Source organism: Narcine bancroftii, chromosome 8, assembly GCF_036971445.1.
Source record: "Narcine bancroftii isolate sNarBan1 chromosome 8, sNarBan1.hap1, whole genome shotgun sequence".
Taxonomy (NCBI): Eukaryota; Metazoa; Chordata; class Chondrichthyes; order Torpediniformes; family Narcinidae; genus Narcine; species Narcine bancroftii.
The window spans coordinates 16,556,799-16,577,032 of NC_091476.1; the positions used below are offsets into that span (position 1 = coordinate 16,556,799).

Sequence of the window (20,234 nt, forward strand, 5' to 3'; positions counted from 1 at the left end):
CTACAACTCTTGGACTCAGATGTAAAGGTACTCAGCTACAGTTGGTTCCCTCTTGCTGGCAAGAGAAAAAAATTGCAACTACGATATTAAAATTAAAGACAAAACAGAATGAAATATTGATTAAAGAAAAAATGAAACTTCACAGGTCAATTTTACTGTGATCAGTTAATTCTGAATATACTTAAAAATAAATCTCCTGAAATCACTATAAAGTTCTAAGAATAATCCATGTTCATCCAGGGTCAAGTTTGATAAAGAGTCAACATTAGAAACCTACAAAATAGTTTAACTAAGCCTATTTGTAACATACATACAAAAAAAGCTTGCAAGAACTTCACTCCTTTCCAGTAGTAGTTCTTTCTGAAAATGTGGCCTGCAGTCAAATTTGTCAAATGAGAAAATATTTGCTTGAGGAAAATGTGCAGCATGAGAAAGTGCACAAGTGGACGCAGGCATGGTGCACAGATTGCTGGGGAGGGATAGCTTCAACTCCCTCTCCCTGCCCTATATTCTCACTTATAAATATACTGCTATAAACACACATTATACACTGTTAAAGTAATATGGCCTTCCAAAGATAAACAAGTTTACAATTCTGCACAAAAGTGGTGAGCAATATCATAATGCCTAATTATGACAAGATTTAAAAATCTATATGCTATGTCAAGATTTATTTTCAAGCTGAGAGTTATTTATCCAAACTGATAATAAAATGAATAGCAGGCATATTTGAATGCTAATTTACATACTTAGTTTACCTAAAAGTCATATTAGACCGCTAAAAAGGATAAACATTTGAGGTCAAACTCAGCTGGGACCTTTCCTGACCACTGAAAGACTAGGATAATGTTCCACAATCTGCAGTGGTTTCCAGGTTGCAACTTGTCCAACAAATGGAATTAGACCCTTCAGTCAGATCCCCCCATTTCAGTTTTGCATTTGTAGTATATTGGAGGCTCTTTACAGCCAATACCCACATTACACACGTCTCCCAATATTTTCCATGGCATTTCTCCATTTATCCACACGTAGTTTGCATTCGAGATACTGTACAGATAATTAAAAAACACTTTTTGGGTAAATTTAATAGCATCACCATCAAATTCTGAGTCTACTTCACTTTTCTTCAAACTGAAATCCCTGATAAAAAAATATCTTAAACAAAATCATTGTAAAACATTAGTCAATTTTAAGACATTCAGGTTACATCAATTATGAATCTTACAAAAATCAGAGGCTTCATCACTACTGAGGGGTGAGCGTCATTCTGGAATCTAAAATAAGAAATCAGAAATAGTGAAGAAACTGCTCCTCGACAGAATAATTCATTAGCCAGTGATTTTACCAACTACAAAGGCAAGTATGACAAGTTATAGCGTAATAAGTTTAATTTTCATACATCGTATAACGCAGAAATGGACCCACCTCATCCATGCCATTCACGTCTATGCTAATTCACATGAGCCCCACATGCTTCTCAACCTTTCCTTTCCAAAGTCCTATCCAAGCACCTGTTAAGTTATATCTGCAGCCATTACCCTCTAAGGAAAAACGTGCCCCACAAGTCTCTTAAATTTCTTCCCTCTCCTAAATCTTGTCCATTCTCCTGCCCTTTGATTCCATCTATCCTATCTAACCCCTTCAAATGTTATAATCCTTAAAGGCTTCCCATCAGTCTTCTAAGCTCCATTGAAAATAAACCCAGCCCATCCAATCTCTCCTTGTAACTCAAGCAACCTGGTGAATCTCATCTGCACTTTGTGTTGGAAGTCTTACGCACCGCACCCTCCCTCAACTGCTACCACATCATTTGTGCAGTTCAACACCAGAACTTGAGATTTGCTGCAGTTCAGCAAAACATTGATCAGACTACACAGTGTGTACAAGTCTTGTACTCAATGCCTCAGCTCTTGAAGGTAGGCATACCAAATGCCTTTCTTTCCATTCAGTGGTGTTTCCTTCTATAGGGAGCTATGGACTTGCACGCAAGGTCTCTGTACATCAGTGCTGCCAAGATCCCTGTCATTTGCTTTACTTGTTTTACCAGTTCACCTCCCTAACTGTATTACTTCATATTTCTCAGTTAAGTTGCATCTATCCATCTGATCTTTAAATAAACTTAATTAATTTATGACTCAAATTGTCTCGTCTGCAAACTTACTAAAAGGACGGACCACCTACATTAATATGCCAGTCCTGAGTACATACACATAAAAGGTCCCACCACCAACTCCTGTGGAATATCGTTTGTAACAGATTTTCAGGCAAAAGAAACTACCAACTCTGCACATCACGAAGCCAATTTTGGTCTATTATCAATATTTTTCAGGTATTCGCTGTGTCTCAACTTCTGGACAAGCCTACCTCGTCAAAAGCCTAACTAGCTAAACCATGTCTATTGGTCGGCTTTAAATTTCTTTGTTGTCTCCTCAAAAAAACTTGAGACATGGCCTCTGTTGCAGAAAATCTTGCTGATGCTTTGATTTCCTGCAGAAGGGTTCAGGCCCAAAGTATTAAGTGTTTGTTGCTTTCTATGACATGTTATATTCCTACAGCAGCTTTCTGTGTTTTGTTGCTGACACATAATTCCCTCCATTTCTAAATAATCATAAATCTCAGAATTTTCTCCAACAATTCCCCTTTTTGAACAAGGAGACAAAATGAGCTATCCTCCTAACCTGGTACCTCAAAGATGCAAAAATATCCATCAGAACGCAACAATCTCCTCCCCTGCTTCCCTTAGCATCCTGGGATTGATCCATCAGGCCCTGGGGATTTATCCATCTTGCTTAGGTGCTCCAGTATTTCCAGCACTTGCTCCTTCCTGAAAAAGACATGCTCCAGAAAATCAATTCCCTTAACCTTTCAACCGCCTCAGTCTTTCCCTTGTGATGAGAAGTATTAATTTAGTATTCTCTTTAGGTTCACGGGTGAACCTATTCCATCTTTCATAACCCTATTGCTTCCAATATATTTATGAAAGGTTTTCATATTCTCCTTATGGTCTTTACTGAGACCATTTAATGGCCCTTTTTTGCTCTAATTTTTTTTTTTCTGGTTTCCTCCTTCACTCCCATTAAACCCTGTAACTTAGTAAGAACCAATTTCGTGTCTTACTTTTACTTCCTTCTTTTCCCTGATCAAACCACTGATAAATGCATTTTACTTGAATATAAAGTAAAATCCCTGTTATCTGGAATTCAAGACCCAGCAAAAAAAGTTTGCTTTAAAAAAAGTTTAAAAAAAGTTTGCTTTAAAAAAAGTTTAAAATTGGTCCCCCTCGTGGTCAGTTCCCCAATCCCATAACAAACAAACTCAAGCAACTGGCAAATTCACTGATCCTGCATATACCAATTGCTATAGGTACCAGATAACAGGGTTTTTACTTATTAAGAGACTGAAGTTAAAAAAAACTCGCGATAAAGAGCAGCCCTATTTTGAAAAGTAATATGGTTGGAGTATAACAATTATATTTGTAGCTTAATTTTGCATTTATTTGGCATAATATAGATTTTTGTGGACATTCAAATAGCTTGAAGCTCCTATGGCAAATGAGCACTGGAGCTCAAAGATCTACTTAAGATGTTTATGACATAGGAGGAAGACCAATTCTAGAAAGTGAGAAGAATGAAAGCAATGATCATGTATGTATATAAGAGGCAGGTGAGGAGAAAGAATTCAGACTACATTGGAAAACAAAATAACTAATATCTGTTGATCTGCTTTGTCCAGCATATTGGTAGTATAACATCTTTCATCATATCCATGACTTCGGGCAAAAAAACCCAAAATATAGCATAACATGGTGGAACCTGCAAGAAACAACATCCAACACACTATTAATTCACATTTTTACATAATGTTATACAGTAATATAAATTTTCCAGTGAACCCAGTTTGAATTGCAGAAACTGGGGCTCCTATGCCTAGAGTAAGCACAGGAGTCAAGGCTGGGGAAAACAAGAGATCCGAAGGGCAACACTTCTGACAACCAGAGTAAATTCTCATGAATTTTATAATTATGGAACACCAGACCAGATTGCAAAAAGAAAAATGTTTGCAAAAGGGAAGAATGGAGGCAATGGCTCATACATGAAAAGGTTTGGAATTCAAGTCTGCAATGCAAGCATACAAGAATTATGTTTAAAACTAGTTGGGAATATACATATGCAAAGAACCAGGTAGAAATCAATAGGTTAGGATATAAACAGCGTAAACCAACCCTGTCCCTTTTTTCATCACCTGCCAATGCTCCTCTGACAAGTGTTTCATCCTTGCATCCATCAAGTTCACTCATTATTTCATTGCTTTGTAACCAAGTTTACCTTGACCAATATTCTGAATCCATTACCCATCACTTTTAAGCTTCCTGGCCAATAATCAAAACTTTCAGTTTTTATATTACAATTTTATCACATTGCTACCACCTTTCAGCATCCTCACCAACTCTGCTTACCCAATTCCAGCACCTCATGCCTTCAATTTTCAATCTTCTCATTACACCCACCCAACTATCCAACACCCAGCCACCATCTGGCATCTCAAATGGGGCAAAGAAAATAATTTTCTTTGGTGGCACAAAAAGTAACACCTTTAATTTTGCATACCAACATCAAAGATGAAATACTGACATCTCAAATGTGGCCAAAAGATGTAAAATGATTGTTACTTTCTTGAAAATAATTCAGGTGTTTGAAAAGGTTCCAGTAAATGCAAAACTGATTTTAAAAAAAGCAGTAAGATCAGCAAAATTGTTTGCACTTGTTGCACATCATTTGATAAGCAATTAAAGGGGGGGGGGGGGGGAGCTGCTGTGGAAGAAGGGTTTAAGAAACAATATAATTACATTTATTCAATTCCAATACAGTAACTAACAGGCAATTTTAGAATAGTGGCTCTGTTCACCCTCCATGAATTGCTTTCATTTCATGTCATTTTTCTGTCATCTTCCAATCACCTATTTACCATAAATTGATACGGTGAGATTCAGCAATTATGTCTAAAGTTTAATTTCGTCAAAACTACTACAGGTACAAAAATGAGTAGCAGTGTAGTCTCAATGGAAGATTATCAAATTAACAAAATTTAAAGGTGGAAACAAATTTACGAATTAATGTTACCGATACACTAATCAGTTTTTAAAATGTTCAATCATTGTGACATCAGATTTTAAGTATAAAATGTTACATAATCGCATAGAATTAAAAGTTCATCACAAAGACTGAGCACAACTTCTCTGCCACCTGTTCTACATCTCAAAACATCCTCATTCCCTGTTTTCTTATTTGATAATTGCTTTTAAAAAGGTTAAAATAAAGATTGTCACTAAGAATAAAGTTTGTTTGTATATTTAAGATTGGAAAATTCAGATTTCTTTTTAAAAAAAAATCAATAGATAAAATGGCTTGCCAGAGCATTTTGGGTATTATAAATGCAATTTCCCGTAGCATATTATTCTATCCTAATTAGTTAACAAAGGAATTTCTAGCACCAGGCTTTATTTTAAGCATTACCACTGGTCACCAGTTCAGATTGATGTTCTGAGTAATGTTTAACTTAAATACTCTCATTTGCTCTCGGTGTACACATTCCATGGACAATAGCATTTAAACCCAAATTCCAAACAATGATATCCCACCCATTACACCAAACTCCTAGATTAACATTATACATGATTTATAATTCACTTCTGGTTGATTCATTTATTAAAAGCATCAAATGAGCATCCCAAAGATGGTGGCCAATTCTATGGCTGCCATATTAATCTTGGTGCCATTTTATAACTGTTGTGGATAAAGCCACCTTGTACATTCCACACCAGGCATTAAGAGTCGAATCCACCTTTGAACCAGTAAATGGAAATTTTAATCATGTCAAATGTTTCCTTTATTCTTATATGAGCTCAAGATGTCCAGCATGTCTGACTTTAAAATAAGATGAAATTTTAAAAATTATTTCTCAAAGGTTTTTTAAAAATGTAATTTAGACATACAGCATGGTATTTATGAGCCATTTCGGCTCATGCCAGTGCAGCCCAATTACACCCAATTAACCTACAACCCCCCAGTACATTTTTTTTGAATGGTGTGAGGAAACCAGAGCCCCTGGGCAAAATCCAGGCAGACAAAGGGAGGAGGCACAAACTTCTTAGACAGCACAGGATTCAAACCCCAGTCCCAATCCCTGGAACTCACTGTAAAAGCATTGGGCTAACCACCATGCTAATCCTGACACGCTTTTTGCAAATTCAATGTTCCCAGAACAATCATTACCATTTCAAAAGCTGATGTAAAAATTTTAACTCTAACGATGTTTCAAAGGACAACTTATTTCCTGCCCTAATTTTAAAAATGAAAAAATTCCTCACTATTTTGGTCCAGCATTAGCTTACATTCCCACTTGGCTGTTTAATCTTCCTTTTCACTTTCTTCCTCTTTTCCACTTGAATAACCCGTTTTACATGTGTGTTAATCTCCAATTATTCTGATAAATTTATATCATGGAGATCATCACTCTGTACGTGGTGCATTATATTGTAATACTTCCTACTACTCACCAGGTCACTATTTTTGTCCAGTTACTTTGGACCAGATCCATTTCTCTTTGAAATTTGCCTTGTTCACATGCTAATTATTTCTTTCTATTTGCAGAGCACATCATTTCACATTTTTCCTCCCAATGTAATTTGTTCCACCACTTGATTTCTTGGAACTATAAAACAATACTTAATTAAATTTTTTAATTATCTATGCATTCCCCGCTTTAAACACATGCATTACCTTTACCACAGATAAACTGGTACAGTAAAAAAAATAAAATCACAGATGAGCAGGTTGCTGGGATACAAATGGTTTCTTCACATCAGCTGGCACACGATTGCAACCTCCTGTAACAGTAAATGTACTTCAAGCCATAACAAGTTTATTAATAAAAAATGTAGAAATGAAAAGGATTATTTCATGAAATTGTCAGTGAAAGATCCTTGATGAAATAGCAATAAATAAATCTGGTTCCTGTATTCAAAATGAAAATCTAGCAAGTAACTGGGTCAATGAATATTAGAGATAAATTTCTCAATAGTGTTCACAGAATGAATCCGAACATAGATATCCCTTTGTTTTTTTAAGACAATACAGCTCAAGTCTGGAATAGTTACAGCCAAACTAGAATTAAAGATTGTGAGCATAGATAGCAACCAGTTTAATTGGATCATCAAAAAGTTTCTCATCTGCTTTGTCAAGAATGCACATAAATTAAGTAATAATTGAATAAATGACTTGGTCTTACAGCTTCTGCAAACCAATATTTATCTGTCTGGGACAGAAAACACCATGAGATTGCCAAAATTCAGATTCTCATAAATCCTCATTTATCCAATTTTTTAAAAATTCAGATAAATAAAGATATTCAAAACAAATCAGAAATACTTATTCATCCGAAATTTTTCCAGAGACGAACTGACCTCACAGGCCAACATAAAAATCACTTGACATGAAATTAGAATGATTGCCCTCGTTTCAGGTAACTCCCTTTCTTTTTTTTCCTTCCCCTATTGACTTTTCTCTCCAAACCTCCCTCACAAACTGTGCCCCAGTCTCCCAGCCGCAAGAGTCCCTTGCCCTGGCATTATTGTGGAGAGCAGCCTCCCGTGCAGGAGAGAGACCTCAGGCTCAGTGACATTCCCTCCCCTTTCCTCCTGTCCCCTTCCCTTCCTCCTCGACATACCCGAGCTTCCAAGACCAAGGAGACAGGAGCTTGTCGACTCGCCAGTGAGTGATACATCATCTCGGGAAGCCTCCCCAGGGATTGGCAGCAGTGGTTGGGAGGTCTTGGCGATCGGTGGCAGCACTGCAGCCAGCATTCTTTTGGTGAGGATTAAACAATATTTTAATGCTTCAAAAAGCATTCCCTTGCTGTTTGTTGTTTAAATATTGATACAAGTGATTTGCTGTTGCTACTGGGCCATTTTTTAAAAAAATGACAAGTTATCCGGGAAAAAAACCATTTATTCGATATAGGCCTGGACCCGACCATTTCGGATAATCAGGAGTTGTACTGTAATTTGAAATTATGAAACAATACAACTGCAATGACATTAAATATGATCAGAACACAAGCTTATATGGGGCAGCTCATGTTTATATCTTCAGAATGATTTCTACCAATTATGTAATTATGATAGATTGTATTCCTCTCTAGTCATGTTAGACTAAAGTTAAAAATAACATGTAAAGACCTTCAAAATCCAGGACAAATAAAGAGCAATTAACTATAGTTTGCCCATTAAAACACCTGGTCTATGCTTATTAAAATAAGCAAAACAAGACAGTGACTGCATCTCAAAAGCACTTAATTAGCTCCAGGACATTTTTGACTTCAAAGCTGCAAAATAGGTTTTGTATACATGCTAGTTTTCAACATGCCTGAGTGAAAACAATATGATCCATGTCGCTAATTTATGAGAATTGCAGTGGAAGCATCACAAAAAAGTTATCCAAGAACCTACAAATCCTTTCAGATAAAGGCTTTAAAAAAAAAAGTAGGAAAACAAGTGAGCAAGCCTTTAAATTAACTCAGACACTTCAGGAACAATACAGGCAATGCATGGAGCTCATCTTTGATTGAGTCTATTATTACAGGACTAATTTTCAAACTTTCTGCAATTATAATTTATTTTAAATAAAATCCCACTTGCTACTTTAAACATTTTCAGGAAGCTTTCAAGTCTCTGATCCCACTATTATTTTTATCCCATACATGGCTTCGTTAGGCAACCTGTGACAAAGAGTTTTACAAAATTGAAGTGTATCAATCTTTGGTCTCACAAAGAATGCAAAGATGAAGATGGGGTTAAAAGATCCAAACCACCATTAAGTGGATGATGAACATTCATTAAACACATTTTTGTTCACAATGTAAAACACTCACCTTTGAGAATCAAATCTGGAGAACTACATAGCAAATTTAATCATTTAGTTTTGGATGGACCAATCTGCTGACTACTAAGAGTATTTAAACTTGGGATACAAAAAAAGTGACTAATTTATCTACAAATCTTGGGACAAAAAAAAATGGAAGAACTGAATTCTCTCTCTCTGTGACAACTTCAAACAGGATAAGTGTGGTTTCATCTATAAAGAAATTTAACATTCCTACCAACTTTCATTACTCGTCTAAAATGTTCAAAATCAAAAGGCAACATTTTCTTCAAAAATTGAATAAAATGCTGCTTAGAAATAAGCAGTGTTATAGATTTGTTTAAAAAAACCAACAGGGCTGTAAATGAATACATTACAATACAGGAAAGATTGCCGAGAACTTTATTTGCATCTTAAAGCATGTATTGCAACGTATACCAAGCAACTGTGAACAAACTGGAGGGTTTCAAGTTCAAAAAGGTGGGTTTATATTTGATTTATTTTCTTGCAAGCCAGTCATTTTTTTTTCCAGGGACCAGTTGAATTTTAATTCTAATGTCCCATCCCAGAAATACAATTCATTCCTGTTAGATATGGTTAGTAGTTTCAAATATTTCAAGCTTAGACTGACCAAAAACAGAATTCACCATATCCTTCAAAAGTCAACACAGCATGGTATGGTCAATGAACCTCAATTCTGTCTATTTCATGAAAATAAGCTTAAGCCCATTCCACGTTCCCACAAACTCAAATGCAAACCCACCTATTAGCTATGTTTCTTCCCCCAACTCCATCTACTATATTTAAAATACTAAACACATCATTACAAAGCCTTCAGCAATACAAAATAAAAACACACAAGCCATTTGAGATTCCAATTTTACTGTCTGAAATCACTTAAAAAAAAACAAAAATCACAAAAGACGAAATTGTTCCAGAAGACCATTTCATTAAAGGTGGTGCTAGAGTAGCTAAACAAATATCAAAATAGTAACATCTCAGTGAGACTGGTTTTTCCAAATTCTCTGCAACTTGTGCATTACATTATGTACATTGTGGATTACTGAAACATATCATGCACATTCACTAAATACATCCAACAGGAAGTTAAAAGAATATTTGAAACAGTAAAATACCAAAAGACCTTGTGTACTAAAGCTCATTACAACTGATACAATCTGCAAAAATACTTGAGGCAATTAAGTGGAATGGCTAAAGGCTACTGTATTTTTCAGGTCTGTATTTAGTATCTACGGCGTTTGTTTGCACCAAAATCTCCAACTTGATTTCCACGGGGAAACCCAGCAGGGCTGCCAACCATCGGTCCGCCCATGTTATTTGCTTGACCATCCATATTTCCAGGAACAAATCGATCATTAGGCTATAATTTAGTTAAAAAACGTAGGATTGGACATGAGAGTTCATTGCAAGTCCAACGTAGATTTAACATTAGGCAGGTTGAAATCCCCCATTGGAACGATGAATGTCAGCAGGGTCCAGAAGTACCGATAAAAAAAGGGAAAGGGGTAATCACATTAGACTTAAGATAATAATAAACCTTGGGAAACATTTCAGCACCTCCCACTTTCCATCTGTGCACAGCACTTATCAAAACTGATAAAATACACATGTACAAAATTAAATAAAAATAGGAAAACAAAATGAAAGTCAACTTTCAGACAACTGTCGCCCTTCAAATACGAAATAGTCAGAAGTTATCATTTTTATAGAATGGTACATGCTCCTACAGTACCCCGATGATATAATGAAGTACGGTCACAAAACAATGTACACAAAAACTTTCATTTTCACAAAATTAGTCAGCGTCTACACACCAACAGATTTCAAGTTTTACTTCTGCTTTGTGCCGTTAATACATCACTGAACTGGGAGATAACTACTTTCTTTAGAAGCATGCTCAAAGACCTGGGATCAAAAAACCAAAGAGACAGGATAGGCCCACACGTGAAATGGTAACAAGTTAAAAATCAACTTCTCCCGAGGGGATATATTGGAAAAATAAATGCTAAATGTGCTTAAAGCAAATTATCAAAGCAAACTATTCGACAGGCAAGATAAATTAAAACCTATTGATATGAAACATTATGTTAAATCCAATAAAAAGATTACTTTCTATTGTCCACGTCACTTTTTCCTTCCCTCTCATAATATTTATCAAAATCGATTGCGCCCTCACATCAAGTGTTCCAAAACTTCTATGTTTAAAAATTACAGAATGCATTTTAGAGCAATTTCAGCTCTGGTACCCTTGTCCGGGAAAGGGTGAAAGAATGAGTAATCAGACACCCCTCCCAAAAAATTCACATACCCACTCTATCTATAAAAGATCTATAAAAAGCCAATGTGAATATTTGATGCAATTTATGCATTAGGTCTTCCCCCCCCCCCCCCCCCCCCACATTAACTATCCAAAACACATGGCAATGGCTATTTCAGAAAGGAACGAGAAAGGAAACCTACGCAGAATACAAAACAAGCAATAGCACAAAAGCTTACCATATATACTTGTGTAATCAAATTTTTTGGACTTTTTTTTTTAAAAAAGATCTAATTTAGGAGAGGAGGGTCAACTTTTACACAAGTCAAACTTTTGACCACAGTAAGTACCCACATTGAGTGCTCAATGACCAGGACCAGGTGGTGAGTCAGTGTTTGGGGAACTGGGAGCTTGGATGGGCAGTGTCCAGGGCAAGTTTCTGTGGTCAATAGCTCCAGGGCTTCTGGAGCTCCAGCGGGGCAGGTGGCGAAGACGAGAATCAGTGGTCAAGGTGTCAGGAGCTTGGATGGGCAGGCAATCTGGGCCAGAAAAGTGGTTGGCTTTTACACGAGTCATACGCTAACGTGATTGGGGGGGGGGGGGGGGGGGGGGGTGGTTTGACAATGCAAGGTTTCAATGATTACAAAAGTAGATACGGTAAATCCCAATTGGTACATTTTCTTAGTAAGGAAAGGAAAGTGGGGTTTGTGGCTGTGGGGCAGAGGATAAAATAGTCATCTGCTCAAATTTTTTAAAAAGTGATTGAAATTATAATTCTACACTAAAAAAGTAAACAATAGTTTCAATACTTTAAATTCCAAACAAAAGCAAATGCATGCTTGGTCCTCAATCTTACAACCTCTGGAACTTCGTCTTCCAAATCAAAATTTCAACTCATTTTGATGCAATTTTTGTTGCAAGGCCAAAATTGTAAAAAGACATTGAATGTTATTTTAGGTAGAACATTCTGCAATCTTCCATTTTAAAATTAGAAAGCAGTCAGTGAACATTAGTATTTTACCATGTTCAATCGTTCAGTGCTAAGAAATAAATTGGTATCATCTGCAATGAATAACTTTCAAGGCAGGTAGAGGTAAGGTAGGAAAGGGGTAGGATAAATAAGGAGTTCTTATGCACGATTCTCTGTATTGTGGTCATCATTCTAATTGATATTAATGGTCTGGATAAAAGTAATGTCAAAAAAAAATCCACAATCTACTTATCGATCCCTGTCAAAATTGCATGTGGTTTTGAGCAAAATCTACCATTTTCCCAAGCTTACTCCTACATAAAGAAAGATAAAACTACAGAAAACTTTTAAACAAAAAGATTTATGCAAAGGTACAAAAGAACCAGTAAAATGCATGTTTGAAATCATGGCAATATACATGATTAAAGGTGTCTTATCAGTAATAAATGCAACTACTGTAAAGAATTATTGCAAAAGTTGACATTAGTAGGACACTGAAATCCACGAACTGCATTCACCATTCTTACTTTCATGACCCAACAATTTTTGCTGGCAGACATGTGGACTGGCAGTCAATACATTTAAAGGATGATTAAAAAGCTGTTGAATAACTCAATTTTTCCTTTTCAGTTTACAATTCCATTTCACTGAAAGAATTTACATAGTTTAATAATTTTCAGATATCAAAAATTATTTCATCCAGTTGTAGTCAATATTCAAACTAAGCAACCTAGAAATTATTGGACAACTTGAATCTGTAAATATTATTGACATTGGTCACCAAGAGATTGAAAACATATCTATGAATGAAGAAATAGCTGTCAGAAGGACTAATGATGGATCTGCAGATCTACCTCTGACGCACAAACTGCAACATCACGATCAGCACATGCATTTAGCAGATTTAAATGGTTGCATTACATATTTTTCCATAACAAATAGATTGCCCTCCTGGGTCACCACATAACAGGCTCAAATGAGCAGACATTTGGCGGGGACAGGGCAGCAGCTTTGGTTGTCATAATGAAATTGAAGAGATTCTTAGCCATTTCTGAATGTGCCCAAAACTAACAGTCACAAAATTTCTCTGCAGGAATACAATCTGCAGTTTGAAAAGGTAATTTTTAAGTGCTACTGGTTTACAGCTTTTTTTTTCATACAAAGCTACAGACTAGTAATTTTAACTTAATTTGGCAACATTATATGAAATTTTCATCAACTTGTCACTGGTCCATTTTGTGCTGTAAATTTCCAGCCAGTGTGAGATTAAATTTCACAAAAATCTGCTGGAAAACATAATTGTGTATTTAACATACAAATGATATGTCCTGGAATATGATTTGTGCTTTTGACATGTAAATAGGTAAATATTCAAATCTATTTTTCCCCTATAATCCACCCAATTACTACGTTTTTCTAAAACAGATGGAATTCAAGCAACTTGTTACATCATTCAGAAACTACAATTTCAAAAAACTAGCCAGTATCAGGAAAAATAATCCAGTAAATAGTGTGTATGTATGTCATCACTGTAACTCACACTACTGAAGACTGTTCTGTAATGCAAGGTTATAGTCAAAAATAATTTTACAGAATATATTCAAAAATATTGTTTCACATTTCTGTTGACTTCCCCTCTACATTATTAGCCAAAATTAATGTATTTGTTAAGTTTTGGGACACAATTTAAAGAATACAAGATTAGTTTGAACTGATAGCATATTGGCATCTCACCTAAAACAACAATAATTTGCACTGCCTAATCCATTTTAATTCTACAATTAAAATTCTTCATTAATTGCTTAACTTTTTTTAAAATCAACCAATGAGATTTGCAGTCATATAATTAGGTTTAGATTTGCTTCCATTCAAAATAGAAAAATTATTTCCAAAGGGGGGGAAAACAACAAGAAACACGACTAAGGTGCAACTAAAATACTGTGATTGATCTTAAGATCACAGTATTATAATGCGTATATATACACATACACACATGTATACTGTGTCTATATATATCACACACACGTCATGACTAAGTCAACAAGTTTTGAAAATTTTCATTTATACAAGAGAACAACTCTATGAAACAAAACTCCACAATGCCCCTTCCAAATGACAACACAGGTCACTGTATAAATTGGTCATTTGAGTTATGAAATTGAATAATTTGGTTACATGGCAGGTTGGTTGGAGTGTCTTTGAAAAATGGCCTGTTGGGCCTCTATAGTTTCAAGCTTCTAAAATGTATTTGCAGTTGTTGACACAATGGCGATTTGTCACAAACTCCTTGTACCATCAAAAGTAATTTAAGTATCTAGGTTCCATCATTGCATCTAATTTCCATATATTATCTGCCTTTACTCACTATGTACATAAGCAAATGCTTTGGCACATACTGTTCAAGAACAAATAGTGGTGTTGCTTATGGAATGCATGACTCGAGAGGTTTAGTACACGCTTGCTAATTATGTATTCATCATAATCAAGCTCCTGTGACACTTCAGAGAATAAAACCCAAGTGCAATTTACACAACACAAGGCTTAGCCCCAAAGTTCTATTCTGCTCGTAATTTTTCATTATAAATTCCTATTTCCACATTTAAAATGGAAAATGACTATAGAACTTAGCATAAATATTCACATTCCAGTGGAGAAGCTACAAATACTTTCACTGGTGGGGGCCACGTAATTTTCTGACATGAAGTGATATTTTGAATAAGTGACATTTACAGACCTGTCAATAGTACATGTTATTGGAACATATTCCATGTTAAAGATTATGTAATAACTTGCTTTTCTGACAACTGAGGAGTATTAAACAGTTAAGTGTGCACAAAATTAGATCAGAATACAAAAAATGAATTTCAGAAGTTTCTCCAAAAGTATTTTCTTCTAAGGTTAAATTTTACTCATTCAAACTCAAGCCTCTTCCTCAACATTTCCAGGAGTCTGCATTGAAATTTTCCCCTTTAGCTTTACTTCAACTTTTTTTTAATCCATTCCAATATCTCATGGTCACCATAAACATGTTATTTTACTAAACTTCATGTTAATAGTTATGCAGACATTGGTCCAGGAGGATGCCAGTCATAATTTATCCCGATCTATTCCAGAATGCAAGTGGAAGTAAAGTAGTAAATTGAGAAACCAATTAAGAGCCTGAATATGATCAGGGATATTATTGAACATTAAAAACAAAAAAAAGCTGCTGAAGAATAACATTCAAATCAGTGGTGTCAGAGAATTTACATTCCTAGATGGCAACTTGCTGATTAGAAAGTAACTGGGAAGTCATAAATTTTCAACTTTGACACAACTGCCTTGCAACAATGTATTATTAAATTCACCAAAAATCATTCTCAGCATTCAATGTAAATATTATAAGAATTTAATGGTCGAGTACCTATCAATGCAATCCTAGTACAATGGGGATCAGATGAAAAAGAGTCTCATGAGAACTTAGAATCTAGAAAGCTTCTACATCTTAGAAGCTATGCAATATTTAAACGCGTGCAGTCTACGCCACCTCCCAACATTGGACTAACTCAACAGTCATTAAGCCAAATACACAATGAGAAAAAATGTTGATAGTTAATATAAAATACAAATTACTAAAAATTGTACAATTTTGAAATATTGCCAACTATGGAATTACAAAGACAGATAATCCGTCACTGCACATTTTAAAGTATTGCCTTCTTTTTGTCCTTAAAAACTTTCATTGAGGACATGGCTGAATCTACAAAAGAAAAAACTATTTTCTCTTACAACAGGAAAAAGCACCAGTGGTGACAGTAAACATTAAAGTAGGCAACATTTATCTTTTGAGTATTCAAAGTGCTCCACACCTTGCAAATAGTTAGAATTTCACAAAAACCTCAGTCTAACTTGTGTGTACTGTTTGATCTCACTTATATTGTTTTCCCCCACTAGCATTGAAAGATTAGAACACCTTAAAACTTCAAGTTCCATTATTTTTATTCTGATATTCACAACTTTAGTCTAAACATTGTTATTAATATTTTACAATATGTTTAATACATTACCAATCCAATGTTGTTTTCTGGCATTTGGTTTCCCAGGCTTCCAGGTGGGCCTTGAGGTGGTGGTGCATTAGTATTCACAGTGGGTCTGTTCATTCCCATAAGTGGCTGCGGAACTTGGTTTGCAGAAGCTGACAAGTACAGTATTTCAGTAAAATATTGACTGAATTTGCCATCATTTGTTTGAGTATTATCCCCAAAAAAAATAAAACCAAATTCTAACTCTTTACAAATGAAGTTTACATTATTTTGTTTTGATTAAGCTCTAGTAGTCATTTGAAAGCCTTTCTGGCATTGTCACAACTGTGTTTTAGGTTCTTTCACCAAGTAGTGCAAATATTGCAAAGTTTAAAATTCCATACCTGCTTTAAGATTTGAAAAATCAGCTGCAGTTAGTCCCACTAAAATGAATAGATACAGAAAACAAAATTAAAAAGGGTCTAAGCTTTTCAATTTCAAATAAAGATTGAACAATTTCATTCATATATTTGAAGGATTTCCACAAACTGGATTACGATGACTGAAATTGAAAACTTAAATCATAAAACACAGGGGATGAACATAAACAAGTCCTTTACATTTCATTGTGATTGAACACTGGAGAAAATCCTGAAAGGAATGTTTTAATAGTAAGGCTTCAAATGTCCCAACAATTCTTCCTTTTACTCACTGATTCTGTCCTCCTGCCCAAACTACATATTAATCGAATTTTGGGAATGTTTCATCTTGGCTATTAGTTCCATGAAGATAATTTAATTCAACAAGAAGGAAAGGAAGATGTTTTTCTGCCTTTGTAAAAATCAACAAAAACTGTCATTCTAATAATAATAATATGCTACAATGTTCATCAGCAAACAGGATGCATAGAACTAAAATTAAAATTACTTAAATATCCACATTTTCCTGCTTCAGTCGACAGCACAAGATCCAGTAGATCATGTGGATCCCCAAAACATTCAATAAGACCATGACATCAATTTGTTGGAAGAACACAATAGCAAACAGACTAGCACAATTATTAAAATTTAGAGAGAACTCAACACTAAGTTAATAAATAGAATGTAAATGATTTGGTTCCACAATATATTTCAACACCTTTATTTAATTTTTTTTCGTGAGGAATGTCACATTTGGAATCCTTAAGGGGTCAAATTTAATCTTAAAACATAAACCTTTTGCACTAGAAAAAGAAAAGCACATTCTCATTGAACAAGGTCAAATACAAACAGCTTTCATGATCCGACAAAAATAGGTATAATCTTACTTTTAATTAATATATTAACAAACAAAATGTGTGTTGAAATGAATGGAGCAAATGCATTTCCCTGCAGTAGGGGCTGAAATCCTGAATTAAAAATATGCATGTGGGAGCTGTTTATTTTATAAAATCTTCTTGATCTACCACAGGCCCTCTGATGAAGGCATATTAAGCATTGAGTACTTGGACTTAAATTTAGCAATGAAGCTAGACTGATAATCAGAAAGCCAGTTTGTTGTACAACAGGTTGCTTGCTGCTCTCATTTTTTTTTGGAAGATTTACAGGGTCTTTCTTAATAGTGCAGGTATAGTGGATAATGCAGATTATAGATAATACACACTAAAGTCCAGGCTATTTAGAACAACTAAAGGGATATTACTTAATAAAGTTGCTTTGACTGTGACTGTCGGCTTGAACTTGCTGCAACTAATCAATTCAATTCCTCACAGCATTCCCACACTGACACGCTCTTCCATTGTCGGGGTGAGGCTAAATATAAACTTGAGGAACGCATCATATTCCTCCTTCACAGCCTTAAACCAAATGGCATGAAGATTGATTTTTAATTTTAGGTAATCTCCTCCATTTAGTTCCACTGTTTGTCCCTTTACATTTTTCTCTCTAATTTCTCCCTTACCCCACCAATGGTCTCTACATTTTCCCATCTCTACACCTGTCCCACCTTTCATCTATTACCCCATCACCTTTGGGCCCCTCCTCAGCTATTTCCCCCCCCCCTTGTGTACCAAATGTCACCCATATTTTAAAATTTAATTTTGATAAAGGTCAATGCTCCCTCTAATTTTTAGTCGTCAATGTGCACAAGAAACTTATGTTGTGCAAATTTTTTTTCCTGTGACAAACGTATGTGCGTACTAAATGCTTGTGCAAATGTAAACCTGAAATTGTTTCAAGATAAGTTTGGCACAACCTATCACTCAAGGCGAATAAGACTGTATTGGCATGTTTTAATATCATACAAGTATAATTGCATTCTACAAAGTAACATATTATACTATTATATATAACTACATTTTAGGTAACTGAACTTTTGTGCACACCTTAATTTGGAACAGTTGTCCTGACCAAAAACAATGAAGGACTATTTTTACCCATGGATGCTGCCTTACCCATTAGGTTTCTGCAGCAACTCATTGTTTGCTCAAGATTTTAGTTTCTGCAGTCATCGTGATTCTTTGTCTTGAACAGTTTTGAGCTTCAGTCAATGGAGCTGTACAATCCAGGCAAGTAAAGACTATTTCAGCATCTTCCCCAGTTAATGCCTTGTATATGGGAGAAAGGCTTTATGCTGTCAGGAGCAAGTAATTCAACCCTGAATACCAAGCCCTTTCCCTGGTTTTAAAACTAGTTGTTCTTTGATCAAAGTTGGGACAAAGAATAGCAAACGTTGGAGGCAACATGCAAAATTGTCTTGGTACATCCTATTCAAAAAAAGAACTAGTCTCATGTGGCCAGAAACAAAGCGATGGAAAGTGTCAGCAACACTGCCAGCAGGTGGCACTAGGCCCAACAATTACCTGCTCGCCAATGCGCGGTTTGAGTTTTACTAGGCAGGGCCACTTGACTTCATACATCCAACCTTTGATTCAAAGTAGGAAGGAAGAACCAAACGCCAGAGGTGAAGAAGAACAAGACATTTGATAGTATGTGGCATCCATTGGTAAAATCAATGAAAAGTGAAAGAACACCAGTGGTTGAAGCCACAGCTCATATAAAAGAAAATGGTTGTTCATTTGCGTGCATGCAAATAGGCAAAATGCAAGATCCAACCACATTTTTATGCTTCTTCAATGGCTCATTTCAATCAAACAATCAGAACTACTCCCATGAAGCAAGACATGAGCAATTCTGCTTAGGATCAAGAGCATCTGCAATTTTTTTTTGCCTTCCACAATATTAGATTTAGATTACATACGTAAAATATTGATACATGCCAGGTATGAATTGGCTTCACTTGCACTGGGTTTTACTTTTAGATCTAACCAAATTTTTTGACTGAAGGGTTTATAATTTTGAAAATGGTTATGACTCAAACACCATTGATCGTCATTTCACCACCTCTACTGTAGAAAAACAAAAAAATATGAACTGCAATGACTCACACAAGCTACCCAACAATAACTCAGAAATCTGCAAATTCTATCAACAAGGTAAACAGAGATTCTGGTGCTTGGGAACCTCCTGCATATCTCCTTCCAAGTTGCACATCCCAGTAGATATATACCACTGTTGCTTCAGCTTCATTCTCATTCACAATCCTAAACCAGCTTCCAAGAATACTGCGCATTTCTTCCCCCTCCCCCCGCCCACCCCACCCACCCACCGGCAGGTCTGCAGCTGTTCATGAAGGTTGTTCATTACCACCTTCAGGCCAATTACAGATGGGCAATAAACACTTGCAAGTGACGATAAGGCAACGAAAATAAAAATAAAAAACCCTGCCCTGAAAATTTGGTTCATTTTAAAGACTAGCATCATTGTTTCATTTTCTGGGGTTACTAATGAAATACTCTTCCATCATCAAACATCGCAACCTCTCATTCTAAGATGGAAGGATATACTTAGTGCCAAACGACCTGTTAAGTCAAAAACTCCAGATGCCAGAAATGCAGACACACAAGAATCCATTTTTCGAAAACTCAGACTTTTTAAGTTTAGCAGTGTTTTGTGTGCGTGCCACAAATGCACTGCAGTAACAGTGACCACAAGCAGTGCAGCAGACACAGAAGTCATGGAAATGAATGA

General features: G+C 35.6%; 1 protein-coding gene across 6 annotated transcripts in view; it reads right to left on the reverse strand.

Annotated features, from left to right (window-relative positions):
* Positions 1–20,234, reverse strand: part of LOC138740401 (non-POU domain-containing octamer-binding protein-like) — a 71,397-nt gene that overhangs the window by 27,427 nt on the left and 23,736 nt on the right. For 3 of the 6 annotated variants that reach the window (XM_069892977.1, XM_069892975.1, XM_069892974.1), the window contains 3 exons: positions 16,572–16,610; positions 16,213–16,340; positions 9,304–10,299 (listed from right to left, as the gene is read on the reverse strand). In XM_069892977.1, coding sequence (XP_069749078.1) covers positions 10,162–10,299; positions 16,213–16,340; positions 16,572–16,610 — 305 coding nt within the window. In that variant the 3' untranslated portion in view covers positions 9,304–10,161. Of the gene's footprint in view, positions 1–9,303; positions 10,300–16,212; positions 16,341–16,571; positions 16,611–20,234 lie in introns of those variants that run through there. The other 3 variants (XR_011342891.1, XR_011342892.1, XR_011342893.1) reach the window with 1 other exon arrangement.